Source organism: Danio rerio, chromosome 16 (genome assembly GCF_052040795.2).
Source record: "Danio rerio strain M-AB ecotype USA chromosome 16, GRCz13ab, whole genome shotgun sequence".
NCBI classification, from domain to species: Eukaryota; Metazoa; Chordata; class Actinopteri; order Cypriniformes; family Danionidae; genus Danio; species Danio rerio.
This window is the reverse complement of record NC_141036.1, coordinates 60,204,398-60,225,757: the sequence shown is the minus strand read 5'-3', so window position 1 is coordinate 60,225,757 and position 21,360 is coordinate 60,204,398. Positions and strand designations below refer to the sequence as shown.

At 39.4% G+C, this 21,360-nt stretch overlaps 1 protein-coding gene across 4 annotated transcripts in view; it reads left to right on the top strand.

The window, feature by feature from the left end:
* Positions 1–20,843, top strand: part of wdtc1 (WD and tetratricopeptide repeats 1) — a 30,992-nt gene extending 10,149 nt beyond the window's left edge. For 2 of the 4 annotated variants that reach the window (XM_087286144.1, XM_087286143.1), the window contains exons 3-16: positions 978–1,061; positions 2,616–2,662; positions 4,125–4,236; positions 4,630–4,817; positions 7,857–8,039; positions 8,772–8,866; positions 8,941–9,056; positions 9,140–9,215; positions 10,165–10,249; positions 11,691–11,864; positions 12,259–12,494; positions 14,910–15,078; positions 15,990–16,182; positions 19,709–20,843. In XM_087286144.1, coding sequence (XP_087142270.1) covers positions 978–1,061; positions 2,616–2,662; positions 4,125–4,236; positions 4,630–4,817; positions 7,857–8,039; positions 8,772–8,866; positions 8,941–9,056; positions 9,140–9,215; positions 10,165–10,249; positions 11,691–11,864; positions 12,259–12,494; positions 14,910–15,078; positions 15,990–16,182; positions 19,709–19,906 — 1,956 coding nt within the window. In that variant the 3' untranslated portion in view covers positions 19,907–20,843. 4 annotated transcript variants of the gene reach the window in all.
* Positions 20,844–21,360: the final 517 nt, after the last annotated feature.

The window sequence follows — 21,360 nt, the reverse complement described above, 5'->3', positions numbered from 1 at the left end:
AAAGTCATCGTGAAATAGAAATGGCATTAGTATATGTATAATCTGAGATTTGCGATATCATCTCTAACGTGCTGTATTTCCCTTATTGGGTCAACACTAAATGTGGGCGGGGCTTGATTTTCTATCTTGGATGGTTGTGGCTTGCTATTGGTGGATCTCATTTTGATGGACAGGTTGCCCTCCAGCTAGTAAACCCCAATCAGAGAAAAAATAAACACTGCATTATTACTTAAAGATGAGCTATTATGCAAAAAACACTTTTATAAGGGGTTTAAACCCATTTGAGTGACATCAGTGTGTGAATATCTCCAGCCTCTAATGGGCAACATGAATTAATTCGGTTGTATATGATCAGGCTTGATAAAAACAGTCAGCAGAAACACTTTGATTGACATTCTCCCTTTGCACGTGTCATCAGAGGGGGAAAGCTCCGCCCACTAGTGACCATCTCATTAGCATAAACAGCAGCCCTAAGTGAGAAGCAGCCATTAGCCATTAGAGTGTTTGAGCTGCTGAAGATGATGTCAGCATAGACTAAGAGGATTATAGATGTGGAGTTTTAAATGAACAGCAACAGGAGCGACATGGACTGCCTTTAAAAAGTGCATGAAATCTAAATGTACAGTGTTTATTTTGCAAGCGCACATCATTTGTCTTAAAGTGAACAATACATCTGTGCAAGGTAACTGATTGGAAAAAAAACTTTGCTCATCTGCTTTGCAATACCAGTCCTTTTCTGATTGGCTTAGCCATGCCTCTTCAATCGATAGTTTGCTGTGAGTGAAAGATTAGAGGCGGAGCTCAAACCCTGCCCCCTACTCAATATTTAGTTTCATTTGGAAATACGTCATCATACTGTATTAAAATCTGCAGCAACTTGTAGTTCACATGGACTTCAACATTATTGATCTTTTTTTTGGGTACATGTTTTCTAGTAATTCCTCTAAATAGTACTAATAATTTGTGTGTGTGTGCAGGAGAACAGAGCGCTGGACTTCCAGAGGCACTATCATGTCACTGACCCGTTCATCAAGCGTTTGGGGCTGGAGGCCGAACTACAGGTGATTTATGAATTATTGCTTTATACTTCACAGTCGTCAGGTTATATCATACACACACACAGTTTTTTAGCAATGCTTATTCATAACCGGAGATTACGTTTTAATATATTTATGTTAGGAAATTTAGAAAATATCTTTATAAAACATGATCTTTACTTAATACTGTAATCATTTTGATATAAAAGAAAAATCAGTAATTATGACTCTATTCCTACACACAGCTCAAAGGCCGTTCTCACATTAAGCATGGTAATTATAATGATAGAGATGGAGTTTTAATAATCATTCTAAATGTAAAACAGCAGCAGAGTTCAGACCGCTGCTGTAATTAAGAATAATAAATAATTAAGCAATGAAACACTGCGGACCCCTGCTGGATAAAAGCTGTCAATACAAAAAGAAAAGCATCATTCATTAATTTTCTCTTCGGCTTAGTTCCTTTATTAATCTGGGGTTGCCACGGTGGAATGAACCGCCAACTTATTAAGCACTTTTTTTTTTGTGGAAGGGCAGCGGATGTCCTTCCAGCCGCAACCTATCACTGGGAAACATCCATACACACTCATTCTCATTCTCACACACACACACACACACACACTACGGCCAGTTTAGCTTACCCAGTTCACCTGTACCACATCACGGCTCAACAGTAAGGACTGCCCGGTGGCCCGGGGCCAGCGTGAAAGACACTCGGGACAGTAGACAGGATTGTTACTGGCCCCTATCGGCCAGTAACGATGAGCACTTTTTTTTTTGTAACCTGGTAACAACCAGCACAGCGAAAAGATGGCAACATGGTAACATAATTAAATAATGAGGCTAAAAGAAAACGTCTGTTTCTAAAGTCTTAGAAGCAGACAATTAGATGGGAACAAAATTAAGAAACTGAAAAAAAGAAAAAAAAAAACTGTTGTCAGTTTGGAAAGCCATTTTTATAAAAACTATTTAGAATTGCATTAAAATACTAGCACATTTTTCATACTGCTCTTTCATTTGCATAAAATTACGAATTTTGCTCATTATACATTTATTAACATATTTAAAATGTTTAAGTTCTAGATTCACAGGCATAATTTTGCCACTATTTAAAATATGTGGCTAAGAAATAGCTATTAACTTTTTAGTTTTTTTGGTGGGGCCAGTGAAAATTTTGGCAGGGCAAGTAAAAATCTCAACCAATGGCCCGATCGGACCCATATAAAAAATCCTTAGCGTTGAACCCTGCACATGTCTTTGGACTTGTGGGGGAAACCAGAGCACCCGGAGGAAACCCACGCCAATACGGGGAAAACATGCAAACTCCACACAGCAACTGACCCAGCTGAGGCTTAAACCAGCGACCTTTTTGCTGTGAGACGAATCAGTGTGCAACTGCGTCGCCAAAAAAAGCATCAACTAATAAAATAAACAGATTGTTATCCTGTGGTGGTTGGGCAGAAATATGTCTATCATTATATTAATATTTATAGTTATCATCCTAAGTGTGAATAACTATTGGATTTGTGCTTCCTGCTCTAATATTAACGTATTGTTTGTTAATTGTGTATTTTTCAGGGTCACTCAGGCTGTGTCAACTGTCTGGAGTGGAATGAGAAAGGAGAGTAAGTTGTGTTCAGTCTAGAGCTGTGCAATACGATAAACACTCACCGGCCACTTTATTAGGTACACCTGTCCTACTGCTCGTTAATGCATATTTGTAATCAGCTAATCACATGGCAGCAGCTCAATGCATTTACACATGGTCAATAGGATCTGCTGCAGTTCAAAGCGAGCATCAGAATGGGAAAGAAAGGGGATTTAAGAGACTTTGAACGTGGCATGGTTGTTGCTGCCAGACGCACTGCTCTGAGTATTTCAGAAACTGCTGATCTACTGGGATTTTCATGCACAACCATCTCTAGGGTTTACAGAGAATGCTCCGACAAAGAGGAAATATCCAGTGAGCGGCAGTTCTGTGGGCGCAAATGCCTTGTTGATTAGGCCAGAGGTCAGAGGAGAATGGCCAGACTGGTTCCAGCTGATAGAAAGGCAACAGTAACTCAAATAAGCAGAAGAGCATCTCTGAACACACAACACGTCCAACATTGAGGCGGATGGGCTACAGCAGCAGAAGAGCACACCGGGTGCCGCTCCTGTCAGCTAAGAACAGGAAACTGAGGCTACAATTCACACAGACTCACCAAAACTGGACAATAGAAGATTGGAGAAACGTTGCTGCTCTGATGAGTCTCCATTTCTGCTGACACATTCAGATGCTCGGCTCACAATTTGGCCTCAACAACATGAAAGCATGGATCATCCTGCCTTGTATCAGCGGTTCAGGCTGGTGGTGGTGGTGTAATGGTGTGGGGGAGATTTTCTTTGGGTCCATTAGTACCAATTGAGCATCAACGCCACAGCCTACCTGAGTATTGCTGCTGACCATGTCCATCCCTTTATGAGCACAGTGTCTCCATCTTCTGATGGCTACTTCCAGCAGGATAACGCAGCATGTCATAAAGCTCAATCATCTCAGACTGCTGAACATGACGATGAGTTCACTGTACTCAAATGGCCTCCACAGTCACCAGAGCTCAATCCAATAGAGCAGCTTTGGGATGTGGTGGAACGGGAGATTGGCATCATGGATGTGCAGCCGACAAATCTGCAGCGACTGTGTGATGCTATCATGACAATATGGAGCAAAACCTCTGAGGAATATTTTCAGTAGCTTGCTGAATCTACGCCATGAAAGATTAAGCCAGTTCTGAAGGCAGAAAGGGTCCAACACAGTACTAGTAAGGTGTACCTAATAAAGTGGCCGGTGAGGGTATATCGTATAGACAAAATTAAAAGTCAGTCGTTTCCCATTATGCCCTTTGGTTTATATTGTGGTGTCACAAAATAAATTGTTTATGGTGATGCTTTTTCATCATTTGTATATGTGCAACATTACACTTTACTACGGGGACGCAGACATTTTTAGAAACGTGTTTTCGATTTTATTATATTTATGTTATATTTTATGACTTTAAAGCCAGACGTGTTTATTCATAAACACACTAAACTCGTGTTTTTTTCCAGTCTGTTGGCGTCGGGTTCAGACGATCAGCACGCCATCATCTGGGATCCTTTCAGACACAGTAAACTGATCACTATGCACACGGGACACGCCGCTAACATCTTCTCCGTCAAGGTGAACATTCACGTCTGCTTTAAAGTGTGCCATGCAGAACGTGCTCTGTGTAACTGTCTCTGTGTGCATGTGCTTTTGTGCTTGTGTGTTTTTGTGCATGTGTTTGTGTGTGTCCATATGTGTTTTAGTTTTTTTGTGTGGGCATGTTTGTTTATTTGTGTGTGCATGTGTGTGCGTTCATGTTTGTGTTCATGTGTTTGTGTGCATGTGTGTTTGCAGGTGTTTTTGCGTGTACATGTTTTTGCTTATGCATGTGTTTGTGTGCATTTGTTTGTGTGTGCATGTGCTTGCATGTGTTTGGTTTGTGGGTCTTTTTGTGTGTGCGCATGTCTGTGCACGTGTGTGTTTATTTGTTTGCTTGTGGGTGTTAATGTGTGTGTCTGTGTGTTTCAGTTCCTCCCGCACTCTGACGACCGGATCTTGATCACAGGAGCTGCAGACACTAAAGTGCACGTTCACGACGTGACGGCGAAGGAGACGATCCACATGTTCTCTGATCACACCAACAGAGTGAAGCGCATCGCTACTGCCCCCATGTGGCCAAATACCTTCTGGAGCGCCGCCGAGGACGGACTCATCAGGTACCAGGAGATGAGAAATACAACTGCAACATTCTGGGAGAATATGTGATGATGTAACATCATTTCTTGTAAAATAACATTTCCCTCAAGAACATCTGTTTTTCTTAGCTACTTTAAAGGTGCAATATTTAAGTTTCTCACCCAGTGGTTGAACTGGGTATTGCACACCTGGATCAAAACGCATGCAAGAGCAGGTTGCCAGATTGACTTAATATAAATATACACACAATTATTATGTAAACTTATTTATATTGTATGCCATTAGTCGTAATTAATCCTTTAACAGCATCATGTTGCGTAGAAATCAACATTACCTGTTCGAGTAAAATATATATGAATTGTTTATTTTCTACATGTACATACACAAACACACATGCACACATGAAAAAAAATGTGCACTCACACTCTTGCACATACACACACATGAACAAATGTACATGGACACATACTTGCACTCACACAAACACACGCACACACTTGCGCGCTCACACACACACACACACACACACACACGAGCGCTCAGCAGAAGCTCTGTCATTTGTTCTTCTTAAGGTTAATGAGGCTCTCGGGAAGGGGCTGAGGTGTCCTTCAACTGTGTGTGTGTGTGCGTGTGTGTGCGTGTGTGTGCGTGCGTGCGTGTGTGCGTGTGTGTGTGTGTGTGTGTGCGCTGCTCCAGATGTTGTGTTGGCTGCATGTCCGTTTGGCCCATCGAGAGTGGTACACACACACACACACACACAGGCTCTGAATGACGTTTGGACATGAAAGAACACACACTCCTCCGCTCTTTACTGCTCTACATCTAGAGGACACACCAGCTGGAGGAATATCTGCTTTTAAACGAGCTTCTCATTCATTTTCTTGTCGGCTTAGTCCCTTTATTAATCCAGGGTCGCCACAGCGGAATGAACCGCCAACTTATCCAGCACGTTTTTTCGCAGCGGATGCCCTTCCAGCCGTCTCTGGGAAACATCCACACACACAAATACACACACAACAGGCAAGCAGCGAACCAGCGACCTTCTGGCTGTGAGGTGACAGCACTACCTACTGCGCCACTGCGTCGCCCTAAACAAGCTTCTATTTATTATATTTATAATTTGCAGCTTGGTGTGGAGTGTTACAAACTACAGTAAATAAAGTGCTTACAAAGTGAAACTCCATCCCAACTCAAATTACAAACTTTAATAATATGAACTCTAAAGTTTGAGTTCAGGAAGTGGTTAATCGTAATCCCTTTGCTTTATCAGTGGATGAGAAGTTTCATTGCAGTAAATACAGTAACAATAACACTGGATGTAATTAGAAATTACCTTTAAGTAGCTTACTCAGCGCTGTTTTTGTAACTCAAGCATAGCGTGTGTGTGTGTGTGTGTGTGTGAGAGACATATCATGAGACGTTTCATAGGTTTCCATTGAGTCTCTCCTGCACAGCCGGTGTGTTCTCTCCTCTAAACACTCTGTGCAGTTTCACTTTCTGAAAAAACTGATTGTGTGTGATTTATAAGCTTTGGAGAAATGAGGACATCAGCAGAGTGTTCATAATTCACCACCTTCTGCTGTAATACAGCAATGGCAATACTGGAAACACCAAGATGGTTACCTGAACTGGGGTTTTATTTCATTTTCTCGAAGCAAAGAGTCCCTGACCCAGCCACAGTGCGTTATCTGCGCCACAGTTCCTGTTAACAAATGCATGAAGCCATCCAAATGAATAAGATATTTGCAGACGACTTTTATATTTTACATTAGGCTATTATTTGTGCATAAGAATATCTAGATATTGTAATAAACATATTGTATGTTTGAAAACAATCTTTATTTTGACATACCTACTGCAAATTTATATGAGCGATGATATCATTAAATGTGGAGGGGGGCCTTGCAATATTTTCTCAGGGAAAATGGGGTCACAGGCAAAAAAAGGTTGGGATCCACTGATATAGAGGCTTTGTCGGGTTCTGGTTCCCTACAGAGAGGCTGTTGGCATTCTTCCGTTGGTTTGCGTCGCTCGCTTTGTGGTATCTGGTTTCACTCAGGGTGCTTTCACACCTGTGAATGGATTCAGTTGTTCTGAAACAGAGATTACAATTGTTTCATTGTTGCTCTTTGCTCTTGGAGCGGTTCGCTTTCACACTGCAAAGTTTCTAATCAGACCAAAAGAGCTAAAACAAGTCACGTGTGAGTAAACTCTCCTCACATTGGTCAGAGTGTCAGGGTTTATTTTGCAGCGTCCCGCTCAGCTGTCAGGAGAGGTGGTGGTTTGGTGGTGTTTGACAGGGTGCGCGCGTGCCTGAGTAGAGACGCGGTGGGGAGGGGTGATAAGGGTGCGCGACGATGCCTATTTGAGGACCGGGAGTGAGACGCGAGATTACCGGGAGATCATCACTCGTTTGCAAGCATCCGGAGACTCGCGAAACTTCCCGCCATACTCATAATTCTCTCTTCATATAGCCGTAAGCCTATTACATATCCATAAAACACTGTGATATAACCGCGCTCGGATCGGATCGCTTTCTCACTGCAATCAAACCGCTCCAGGGTTCGTTTCAGTCGAGCCGAGACCACCTCATTCAAGCGATCTCGGAGCGATTACTTTGGCATGGAACAGAGCGCGATTGCCCTGTTCACATATGCCAAACGAACCGCGCTAACTGGGCAAACGAGACACGTTCCCAAACAAAAGTGTAGGTGTGAAAGCAGCCTTAGTGTCTCTAGAGGGAGAGACATTCAGATCTCTTCCTGCAGGCTGCAAATCTTTCCTCCTCACGCCTCCTGTTCCATGCATCCACTGTTCCCCCCTCTCAAACCAACAACCAGTCTGGTATTTCATTTACAACTGAAATGAAGTTGACCAAACAAAAAGTTTAATATTGTGTGTTCATATTGTCTCTAATGAAGTACAAGTCAAAGTACATGTAGAAATCCCGACTTTCTGTTTTATTTGTCTTTTCCATACTATCCACACTTTTTTCTGATTTGTGGTTGTGTTTTTTCGGTGTGTGTGTGTTTTAAACGTGTGTGTGTGTGTCTCTGCAGGCAGTATGATCTGAGAGAGAGCAGCAAGCGCTCTGATGTTCTGATCGATCTGACAGAGTATTGTGGTCAGCTCGTCGAGGCCAAATGTCTGGCCGTGAACCCTCGAGACAACAATTACCTTGCGGTTGGAGCCAACGGGCCCTTCGTGCGGCTCTACGACATCAGGATGATCCACAATCACAGGTCAGCGTTATCAGAAGCGTTATCAGCGTTATATTAAAATCCATCTAAAATCAAAAATGATTTAAGGGTGTTTTGTAAATGCGCAGTCAGATTAATTGTTGGAGACAAACCCTTTTTATTTAACAGTATGAGGGATTTATATTGCATCACCACAGAAATATTGAGCTCATGTCCATGTAGAGCTACTGTATGTGGAGCGGCTCCTGCTCTGTTCATGTCAGTTTGATGCTTCAGACACTTTATTTTTTAGCCACGCCCCCTTTACTGTTAGTTCGTTTTAAGGAAATGATGTGCAGAAGAAAGCCCCGCCCCCTACTCAATACTCAGTTTCAGTTGGAAGAACATCAACATACTGTAATTAAAAGTCTCAGCAGCTTCCAGTTCAGGTGGACTTTAAAGGAGTTAAAGAAAATGCTGATTAAATATTGTTCAAGTCTTCATCAAGTGGAAGTTGTTGCAGACTTTTACTGAAGTGTAATAACATATTTCCAATTGAAACTAATTATTAGTGTAGGGGGCGGGGTTTTATTTTGGAGCCCCGCCTCTCGTCTTTTGCTTGCAGCAAACTAACGGTCATAGGGGAGTGGCTAAGCATATTTCAGCCAATCAGAATCATCAGAAAAGGAGAAGCAGATGAGCAGATTTTGGTTAAAAATTAGCAGAACGTTCTGTTGTATCAGTGGATTCACTTGTTGTTTTTATTATTATTATTATTGATTAATTGTCTTCCAGGAAGTCTCTGAGTCAGAGTTCGTCAGCAGGCGTTCACACGTTTTGCGATAAGCGAAAGTCAATACCGGATGGCGCTGGACAGTATTATGTTGCAGGTTTGTTGTTAGCGTTGTTTCGATGCTCATGAATGGAGTTTTAAGATTTTACTGAAGTGTGTCTCTGTTTGCAGGTCATTTACCTGTGAAGCTTCCGGACTATAATAACAGGTTGCGAGTTCTAGTGGCGACTTACGTTACGTTCAGTCCTGACGGCACCGAGCTGCTGGTCAACATGGGTGGAGAACAAGTAAAGAAACCGGTCCTGCTGTCTTTCTGCTGATGTTTTTAAGCAGAACTGAAGATGTTTTATTCGCTGCTTTGTGTTTGCAGGTGTATTTATTCGACCTGACGTTTAAGCAGAGGCCGTACACTTTTCTGCTGCCCAAAAAGTGCCATTCGTCAACAGGTAAGCTGTGAATGCAGTCATATTTATATTTATTTATTTAAATATATATATATATATATATATATATATATATATATATATATATATATATATATATTTATTTATATGTATATATATTTATTTTTATATATATATATATATATATATATATATATATATATATATATATATATATTTATATATATGTATATTTATTTATATATATATATATATATATATTTATATATATTGCAATTAAATTTTTTTTAGTATTTAATAAAATCTTATGTGATATTTATTAATATAATTTTATTATTTTATTATTTAATCCATATTGATATAATATTTCTGTAATAATTTTTAAATGTGTATTTTGTGATAGTTTATTATCATTCATTCATTAATTTTCTTTTCGACATAGTTCCTTTATTAATCTGGGGTTGCCACAGCGGAACGAACCGCCAAATTATTCAGAATATGTTTTACACAGCGGATGCCCTTCCAGCTGCAACCCATCACTGAGAAACACCCATACACTCTCATTCACACATACACTACAGACAGTAGCCGACCCAATTCACCAATAGCGCAGGTGTTTGGACTGTGGGGGAAACCGGAGCACCCGGAGGTATCCCATGCGAATACACAGATACGCAAACTGGCCCAGCCGGGGCTCGAATCAGCGACCTTTTTGCTGTCATCTGACATTGCTGCCCACTGTGCCACCGCTCCACCTTTATTTAATATTTAATATTATTATTATTAATTATTTAGCCAGTCTTATTTGGAAAAAGACATGAATGTGTGAAGTGTCGAATTGGTGTAAATTGACTAGAGATGTTGCATATAATTCATTGTACAACACATTCACAAAATATCATTATAAATGTATTATCAATATGAATGATATCACCAGCCTTCATAACTGCAGCACCCCTGATGTTGTGTTGGTTTTATTCATGATCTGCAGACGTACAGAACGGGAAAACCACTAATGGTGTGTCCAATGGGATTCATCTGCCAGCCAGCCGCCTTAAACTGGCCAAAGTCTCCAGGTAATGTTGATTTATGAGCATCACTGTTTCCATCATGTTTATATGTGGACCACTAAACCAGGGTTTTTCTAGATGTTGACATTTAAACATCAGCTGAAAGTAAAATTAATATAATATAATTGTTGCTGGGACAAAAATGATCATGATTAATCACATACAAATTAAAACTTTGTTTTGACATAATATATGTGTGCGTGTACTGTGTATATTTATGTATACAGTTGAAGTCAGATTTATTCGCCACCCTTTTTTTTCTTTTTTAAATATTTCCCAAATAATGTTTAACAGAGCAAGGAAATGTTCACAGTATGTCTGTCAATATTTGTTCCTCTGGAGAAAGTCTCATTTGTTTTATTTCAGCTAGAATAAAAGCAGCTTTAAATTTTTTGACCCCCCCCCCCCCCCCCATTAGTCTACATAACAAACCATCGTTATACAATAACTTGCCTAATTACCCTAACCTGCCTAGTTACCCTAATTACCCTAGTTAAGCCTTTAAGCCTAGTTAAGCCTTGTCACTTTAAGCTGAATACTAGTGTCTTGAAGAATATCTATTCTAATATTATTTACTTTCATCGTGGCAAAGAGAAAATAAATCCGTTATTATTAATCTGTTATTAAAACTATATATAATATAATATAATATAATATAATATAATATAATATAATATAATATAATATAATATAATATAATATAATATAATATAGTTGATATAATATAACATAATATAAATAAAATATTATATAATAAAATTTAAATATAATAAAATGTAATAAATTATATAAGAAAATATAATAATAATAAATAAAATAAAATGTAATAAAATATAATATAATTAAAATATTATATATTATAATTAAAAGATAATAATTTATAATATAATATAAATAAAATATAATATAATTAAAATAAAATATTGTAAATTTAGATATATTTACAGTAGGATCCTTAACAAATTTTTCCTTTTTACTTGCTATTCTAATAGTCTTTTTGGCTTAAAAGAAAAATGGATCGTTTTGTTTGCTCATGTGCATCCCTAATTCCATCATGATATTTAGACATTACATAAAAACTGAATAAATAAGCGTTACATTTATGTATGATATGTTAATATACGACTCTTAATTTGAAAATCTGGAATCTGAGGGGTTCAAAATGTAAATATAAAGTTAATAAAATAATCTTCTTATTAATTTGATATAATTAATCTCACCGGCAGAATATTTTGCTTGCTTTAAGGAAAAAATTATTAACTTAAAAAAAATAAAACCATTTTGCCTTTCCAGAAAATGCTTACTGTTAAAATTTGTAAATATTTGGACTAGAGATGACAAACCTAAGAAAGAAATGCATTTTTTCATTGTGGCTACGCATGTTTGTATGTATATATGATATATTTACAAAATAATTAATTCATATAATTGTGTGTGCATTCAGCAGTGGCTCTGGTGATCTCCCTCTTCATCTGGAGAGGATAAAGCAGCGAGCGAACGATGCGTTTGCACGTCAGCAGTGGACTCAAGCCATTCAGCTCTACAGTCTGGGCATCCATGAGGCCGGACCCAACGCCATGCTGTACGGAAACCGTGCTGCTGCATACATGAAGCGCAAGTGGTGAGACCAGACATTTTTTGATGATCCGCTTACATCAGCTTGTAAAGGGACTTGTGTCTGATGTCTGCATTTACACTGTACATGCAAGCAAGTTTGGGCGCTGTCTTCCACTAATGTGCACTTTCACTTTAGACTCAGACTTAACTGGCTGTCTGTGTTACATGTATTCAGCCTATGTTGCAGCGCAATAACATGTATATAAACAAAATCAGCAATAGCAATCGTTTTTATAACCATCCCATCCCTTAAAAATACACAGTTCCCTGTGCATGATTACTTTAAACACACTTGAAATACTCAGTGACAGGCACATCAAATGATCAACTTTGCTTTAATTTAGCTGTAATGTGTTTTCAAGTAAACATTAATGTGTGTGTGTGTGTGTGTCTGGCAGGGATGGAGATCACTACGATGCGCTGCGGGACTGTCTGAAGGCCTTGTCTCTAAACCCGGGCCACCTGAAGGCTCATTTCCGTTTAGCGCGCTGCCTCTTTGAGCTGAAGTACGTGGCTGAGGCTCTGGAGTGTCTCAATGACTTCAAGGGCAAGTTCCCTGAGCAGGCGCACAGCAGTGCTTGTGACGCCCTCGACAAAGACATCAAGGCAGCGCTCTTCTCCAAAACAGACGCCTGTAGGTTCAGCTTAGGCCCACTGGACATGCGTGCCTTAGCCTACATTTGTGCTAAACTCAAACTACATTGCTCCAGGTCTGTTGTGTTGCGCATTTCAGAAGACAAATCCACTAGATGGCGCCCTCTACATTTTTTGTGAATCTGAAATGCAATACTTAGGGTACGCTTTCTTGTCTGTTTCAGATGGCCACTAGAGGGCACTGTCTAGATTTTTAGGCTAATTTAATATGCGTTACTTAGGGTGCGTTTTGTTGTACTTTTCAAATGACAAATCCACTAGAGGGCGCTGTGTACATTATTTTTAAATCTGAAATGTTACTTTTGGTACGTTTTGTTGTACTTTTCAGTTGACACATCTACTAGAGGGCGCTCTGTACATTTTTGCGAATTTGAAATACGTTACTTTGGGTACGTTTTGTATTATTCAGATCCACTAGAGGGTGGTGTTTGCTGACATATGTTATATACGCTACATTTTGTACGCTTTAGATGAAAATGCAATACTTGCGGTACGTTTTGTACATTTTAGATGACAAATCCACTAGAGGGCACTGTCTACATTTTTCTGAATCTGATAAAAGCTATTTAAATACGTTTTGTTGAAGGTTTAAATTGAATAATCCACTAGAGGGCGATGTCTACGTTTGTCCAAATCTGAAATACAGTACTTGCGGTACATTTAATTTTTCAGATGACAAATCCTAAATGTTTGTGAATATAGAATATGTTACTTGGAGTACTTTTTGTACGTTTCAGATGACAAATCCACTGGAGGGCGCTGTCTACATTTTTTGTGGATCTGGTATAACTAACTTAAGTACTTTTTGTTTTAAATTTTAAATGAAAAATCTTCTAGAGGGCGCTCTCTACATTTGGAAAAATCTGAAATACGCACTACATGTAGGGATGCAACGATTATAGATTTTGGTTGTACTATTATAGCCTGAGAAATAATCTCGGTTTCACGGTTATCCCGATTATTATGCATTCATTCATTTTCATTTCGGCTTAGTCCGTTTAATAATCAGGGGTCGCCACAGTGGAATGAACCGCCAACTTATCCAGCATATGTTTTACGCAGTGGATTCCCTTCCAGCTGCAACCCATCTCTGAAAAATATTATGCATTTATTAATTTCAAACACTACTAGTTTAGAAAATCACCTGAAAACTCCTTATATTAAAGTTTTGTTTATTGCTGCTCAGTAGCTTAATAATACATGACAAAATAATAATAAAAGCAAACAATAGAATTTAAAATTAAGTCATTTAAAATTAAGTAATAATTTTACACTGAAAATAAATGATAGAACAATAAAAAAAAATAAAAATAAGAATAAAAAAATTATTGTATTGTATTTTTTTCTCTTTGAAGTAGAAATGTTTATATTCCATTAAAAGTATGAAGCTGATCAGTCCAGTTCTTGTCATGTGACTCATGGTGCATTTGTGGCATTCTTTCAACTTGGTGCGACTGGAAAGCATAAGCGCATCGATCCTAATATGCGCGTGCAAACCATGCACTTCCACTGGAAATAACGAACTTGTGCGTGCAAAGACACAATATATAAAAGGCCCTTAGTTAATAGCCACAGTTAATCCAGTGTGCATGGTTATTAGTCTCGATGTACTAGCTCGAAACTTCAAACTTGTGCACAGTTGGAGTAACTTTGTTTAGTTGCAGCAGTTTTGTTCTGTGCTGAAATGTGGTGTTGAGTAGCCTTTATGAATAATTAACCATGATCAATTAAACCGAGGTCAATAGTGAAATCGGTTAATTGTTGCATCCCTAACTACGTGTACATTTTATTGTACATTTTAGCTACATGCCCTTGTACATGTTTACTAGAAGGCGACGCTTGTCGTACAGATCAGCTAGACACAACCAATAGTGTTTACAAAAGCAAACATAAGGAAAAAAAGAGCGCTACACTAGCATTTTCTAGATTTTACATTGCTTTTACCTTCGCTAAACTTGAGCGCTCTGCAGCACAACACTATGAAAAAGACGATAAAACTGACCATGTCATACAAACTGTCCATATGGGGTTAGATAGGTGACGCAAACTAATTCATTACAAATCAAAGACGTTACGTTTTTTTTTTGTGGCGTATATTTAATATTATGCAAAGCACTGCATGAAAATAATCCTTTATCCTTCAATAATATGTCCCTGCAAATATCAATAATGTGAAAAGAAGCAAACGTTGTTTTCATCACACTGCCCCCTAGTGTACATTTAACCTACAAACTGCAGTCAAACGTATGTTTACATATGTTTGTGCGGTTTCAAAACATGTAGGCTGAAGCACGTAATTCTAATGAGCCTGAATCGCATATGTTCTTGTCTTGAATCTTACATTGTGTTATTATTTTTGGAATAATCTAAACTATTTTTCATGCACCTTATCTAGCGGATGACAAGAAGGGGAACAGCTCAATCCGCTTCCATAATTTCAGCCGGAAGGAGTCGATCCCGGAGGATGAGATCGTCCTCAGAGAGCGAAGTTTTGACTATAAGCATCGCTACTGCGGACACTGCAATACCACCACCGACATTAAGGAGGCAAACTTCTTTGGGAGGTCAGTTTACAGACACATTAGTCACTTCCATACTGTAAGAAAATATGTGTGTAGTGACGTCACCTGTCGGTTTAAAAAAAATAAAACAAATGCATTAAGAATATATATTATAAAAATGTAAAAATGACTGTGGTCAATACTGTTAGCCCTCTTAAGTAATATATATTTCTAATTGGCTACAGAACAAACCACTGTTGTCCAATGTCTTGCATATAATAATGCTGCTGTCAAATGATCAATCGCAATTTAATTGCATTCAAAATTCAGTTCATATTTACAAAATATATTTGTGTGTACCGTGTTTGTTTTTGTTAGTTTTTATGCATAAATATAGAGTATAAAATGTTTTATATTTATATATATATATATATAAACACCAATTTTCACCTTTGAAGCAGGTTTTGATGTTGTTTTGTTTGACTGTTTTTGAATCAGTCGTGTTTTAAATTATGAGGGGTCGCCACAGCAGAATGAACCACCAACTATTCCTGCATATGTTTTACATAGTGGATGCCTTTTCAGCTTTCAACACCCATACACACATATTCGCATGCACACACACACACACACACACACACACACACACACACACACACACACACACACACACACACACAAAAAAACACACATACACTACGGCCAGTTTTGTTGATCAATTCCCCTATAGCACATGTGTTTGGACTGTGTGGGAAACCGGAGCACCCAGAGGAAACCCACACCAACATGAGGAGAACATGCAAACTCCACACAGAAACACCAACTGACCCAGCCGGGACTCAAACCAGCAACCTTCTCACTGTGAGGCGACAGTGCTGACCTCTGAGCCACTGTGAAGCCCATTATAAAATCAAAGGAATTAAATCCTTTTCCAATAATATGTTCCAGTTGTATCTGATGGTTTCTCTCTGCAGTAAAGGCCAGTACATTGTGAGCGGTTCAGACGACGGCTCGTTTTTCATCTGGGAGAAAGAGACGACGAATCTGGTGCGGATCTTACAGGGAGACGAGTCTATAGTGAACTGCCTGCAGCCGCATCCCGGACACTGTTTCCTGGCCACCAGCGGCATCGACCCCGTGGTGCGGCTCTGGAGCCCCAGACCCGAGGTACACACTCCTTAAAGAGGAGCTATTGTGCTGAAATCACAGTTGTGTGTGTCAGCAGTGTGTGAATATCTCCAGCCTTGATCAAAACAGACTGCAAAAACACTTTGATTGACATTCCCCCTTTGTACGTGTCATCAGAGGGCAAAGCCCCGCCCACTGGTGCCCATCTCTCCATTTCATTAGCATAAGCAGCAGCCCTAAGTGAGAGGCAGCTGTCTGTCCATTAGCCATTAGAGTGTTTGAGCTGGTGAAGATAATGTCAGCATAGACTAAGAGGATTATAGATGTGGAGTTTTAGATAAACAGCAACAGGAGCGACATAGACTGACAGAACACTGAAGCACACCACATCACACTGAAGCACATCTGTCACTATGCTGATGCACAGCTATCTGTATCTCCGCCCTCTTCTGAAAAGAGCACAGTCTCATTTGCATTTAAAGTGACAGTCACCAAAACGCCACAATTAGAATCAAAGCCTGAAAGAGTCAATAGCCCCGTTCACACATGCAGACCTTTCCGGAAAATTATCAGCAATTTTCCGGAAAGGTTTGTATGTGTGAACAGGCCCTTTTTTGAAAATACCGGTAAATTAGTTCTGGCTATTTTCCGGAAAGAGAAGTTGTAACATTACCGGTAATTTGCCGGAATGCTGCGCTGTGTGAATGCAGAAGGAAGATTGCCGTAATAAGCGCGTACACGTCTAGAACATGCTGACGTGAGACGTCTGCTTTAGCCAATCAGAACAGTCAGACGCATTCACATCCACGCGGTTTATAAAAATAAAAGCCTTTGAATATTTTTCCAGACACATTTAGCCGCTGGATGTTAGTCAGATAACATTTATATGTTCATCTTAATGCCAACCATGTAAATAATTATCGATAAGATGCTTATGATAAGCCGTTGTTTGTTTACCTTCAAGCTTTGCGTGTGCCCATCAACAGTCCATGAGCACACACACATTTCCTGTACATCTCGACACGCGAAAGTGTTTCTCTATATGTTTTCATCGAAGTTTTTCACAACACTGATCCATCCACAGAGTTTGTTATGTAGTCAAATGTTTATATACACAAGCCCAGCCATTTAGAGCTCATTTCTGGTCAGTGATGTCAGAATTTACCGGTATTTTGGAATGGATGTGTGAATGCTCTTTTCCGGAAAAATTCCATAACATCCTCGCCTGTGTGAACAGCGTTTTTTTAAATTTACCGGTAAAGTCGTTTCGGAAATTTTCCGGATATTTACCGGTATCACTGTGTGAAAGGGGCTAGTTTCAGAGAGCTGGAGAACATTATCTGTGTGCTCTTCTCAGCTCAAACTTCACTTCACACTCCAGAGATGTCACATACATGTTTTTATACCTCAAAAATATGATTACTAGGGTTAGGCAATATGGCTTTTTTTCCACATTTCCACATTTTTATTTATTTTTTTTACTAAATATCATTTTCTAAATGAATTTAGTAATAGTCATTTGAGTCTGGTCACACCAGATGCAAATGAAGCATCAATCGCAAGAGATTAACATATTAATCAATGCAAAGATGCAAATCGACATCCTGTGGTACAGTTCACGCAAATGAGGCGCCGTGAATGAGGCGCGAGTTGAGCTTTTTGCGAATTTGACGCGCTTAACTCGAGAATCGCTAAAGTTGAAAAACCTGAACTTCAGCGGACATTCGCGCCACGTTAACCAATCTGAAGCTTGCTCTAGTAAGGGTGTGAATATGATATAGCACCTGTTATATCCCTGGGAATGTCTGACACCGGCACATACACATTGAAAAAGACGTTCCAGGCATGAAAGTTTGACAGGCGTAGCAACAGTAACTAAGTAGGGCGGGGCTTAGCGAAGGGCCAATTATCCTGCTTTGGCTAAAAAGAAATCATTTAGACTGTGGCGTTCAGAGATAGTATGTTTCGTCCACCATTGGAGTTTCCCCATAATGCTGTGACGTCACAAAAACTCTCAATTGACAATGTGTATGCGCCAATGTCAGACATTGCCAGGAATATTTATTTCTTGTCAGGTTAGTCCCTTTATTAATCCAGGATCGCCACAGCGGAATGAACCACCGACTTATCCAGCACATTTTTACACAGCGGATGCCCTTCCAGCCGCAACCCATCTCTGGGAAACATCCACACACACACACTCATACACTACGGACAAATTAGCTTACCCAATTCACCTGTACTGCATGTGTTTGGACTGTGGGGCAAACCGGAGCACCCGAAGGAAACCCACGCGAACGCAGGGAGAACATGCAAACTCCACACAGAAACACCAACTGAGCTGAGGATCGACCCAGCGACCTTCTTGCTTTGAGGTGACAGCACTACCTACTGCACCACTGCATCGCCATTGGAATATGATTTAGTAATTTTTGGCAAACAGGTGAGATATTGGAGAAAGCAAGACAAAAAAAGGACTGCAGTCTGCATTACAGGAGTATATTCACCATATAATAGACAACCGATTACAGAATAATTTAATTAGAGTTGCCGCCTCATACGCTGACCATTCAACAGATTAGTTCATGCACAGCAGGATGGGTGATTTTCAAAAATAATCTATTAACAAATTAAACCGTGATTTCCCTATTTTTTAGCCAAAAAGCCTGATAGATTAATGTTGTGCAATAAAAAAATAGCGGTACCAACCCACAAGGAAACACAAATGGACAGAGCTTCTACATCATTCAATCAGAGAAAGAACAGCTAGAAAGGGAAACTGATGGATTTGTGCCGAATAATAGCATCAGTGACCCATAACAATGCACAGCACCTATATCCGTCAGTGTGTTTGTGTGCTCTTTATACTGTTTCTATTCTAATTTGCAGTTCAGTGGGAAAAAAAAAATCAATAAATTGAAGCAGAAGTGAACAAATAGATTTTCCCTACCAGCAAATATTAATCAGACACCAAATATAAAAGCAGACCTGATATAACATCGTCACCAATGACTAAATCTCTAAAAGACGGACGAAAACATTGGTGAATTGTAGCTCTGACATCGACATGAGGGTTATAAATGACTAAAAAACAGCTGCGGGTGAAGTAGATTGATCATCACAGGTGCTCAGTTTGTGATCACATCTCAGTTTTGTTCTGTTGATATGTAATTGCAAATATTCGTAGCTCAAAACAGATGGAGATATGACTGGATTGTGCTCCTTCAGCGCCCCTCACAGAGCTTGATCCACATTGGCATTTCTCCTCTTGGGTTTTTGAATTGGGAAAGGGAAGAAAACTTCCATCACCCCGTTCACACTTTTCGGATGGCGGGTATCAGATGTGCACAATCCATATGCACAGCGATTTGGTTTGTTTCCTTTGCTCAATCTTGACAGAGGCCCTGGGCGTAGCTACGGGTGCTAAGCCAGTGGCAGTTTTTGGGTGGGGCTTATCGAAAGGTCAGTTGAATTATTGAATATGGTCATGCATTATCTGTGCACTGCTGCAGAAGTAATATTGCAGTAATCTCCACTTTATTTTTTTACTTTTGTTTCTGGTCAGTGTGAGAATGAGAACGGCCGTGTGGTGGAGGACATGGAGGGCGCAGCGCAGGCTAACCAGCGGCGCATGAACGCAGACCCCCTGGAGGTGATGCTGCTGAACATGGGCTACAGAATCAGCGGTCTGAGCAGCCGCGGGGCCGAGGGGTCGGATGAAGAGGACAGCTCCGAGGGTCAGGTCCAGTGCCGCTCCAGCTGAACACACACACACACACACACATTTACTGCGCAATCCAGCTCGCGACGCCGCACGAACCAATGCTGCCGCTCCGCACTATGCAGAAGTCTGGAGAAGTGTGTTTTCCCCCTCGCACAATACAGCACATGCACCTGCGGATCACTATCTGCAACAAAACACAAGCATCAGTGAAGCGTAGCGCTCGATTGACTGCTGTTTAACGATTAATCCTGACTGATTGCATGCAAAATAAACACATTTGCATTTACATAATATGCACAGAATGTTATTATATATATATATAAATGCACACATCTATATATATTAAATTTGTATATAAATTATATGAACATTAATATATATGTAAATATCTTTCATATATATGTGTGCGCATTTATATATGCATAATAAATATACACCCTTTACACAAATTGTTTTGTGTGTATATATAAAAACACACATCCATGTATACATGTATAGAAAATGTACTTATATATAAAATATTTGTATATAACAATGCGCATAATGTATATACATATTTGTGTGTGCATTTATACGTACACAAAATCCTGCATATATAAATTCACACATCCATGTGTATATATGTACAGAAATAGTTCATATATAAATATATTTGTGTATAAGAGATTATATGTAAATATATTTAGGTATATACGTGCATGTGTGTGCGCATATATACATACAGAGCACATGTATTATGTAGGTAAAAGAGTGTATTTGCACATAATTAGTCCTGATTAATGGTTAAACAGCACTGCGCATTTCCAAAAGTCACAAAGTGCTTGGTTGTCTCTAAAGCGAGGCTTGTTATATCGGACGCTGTTGGACGTGATTTCCTTTCTTTTCTGAGGACGGGAAACTGAGTGTTCTTGTTCATCAAAGTATGTTTATAGGTCTGCAGCACTTTCTTTTGGACAAATAAACTGTTTCTGTTCGACTCTGACTTGCATTTTTATTCTGAAAATGGTGATGTTCACTGTCAGATGCTTTTGGAGGGATTTTATGATTATAGTTATTAATTTTGACCTTCTTCATCGGCACAAGCAGGACGTCTGTGTGTTTCTCTCACCTTCACCGATGAACCCGAGAAGAGACGGTAAACCAGATTATTGTAGAGCGTATATCAGATTATAAAAGGCAACAGAATCGGGTCTATTTTGGGATTATATGTGTGTTTTTGTTTCACTGTTTCCTTTTGAGTACCATTTAGTGCAGCATTTACATACATATTTGCGATTGAAAGTTCAGCGGCAGCTGATCATTGATCATTGCCGATGTGTTTTCAGTTTCGTCATCGACCGCATGGCTTTATATAGTCATAATCGCTCGCATTACTGGACAAACACACTGCACAGCTTCTCCAGACGCTTTCTTTTCCTCGTCTGTCTCAAATAAAATTAATTTATTTACAAACATGAGTCGCTTCATCCATTCTCTTAAAATCTCACTGTTTC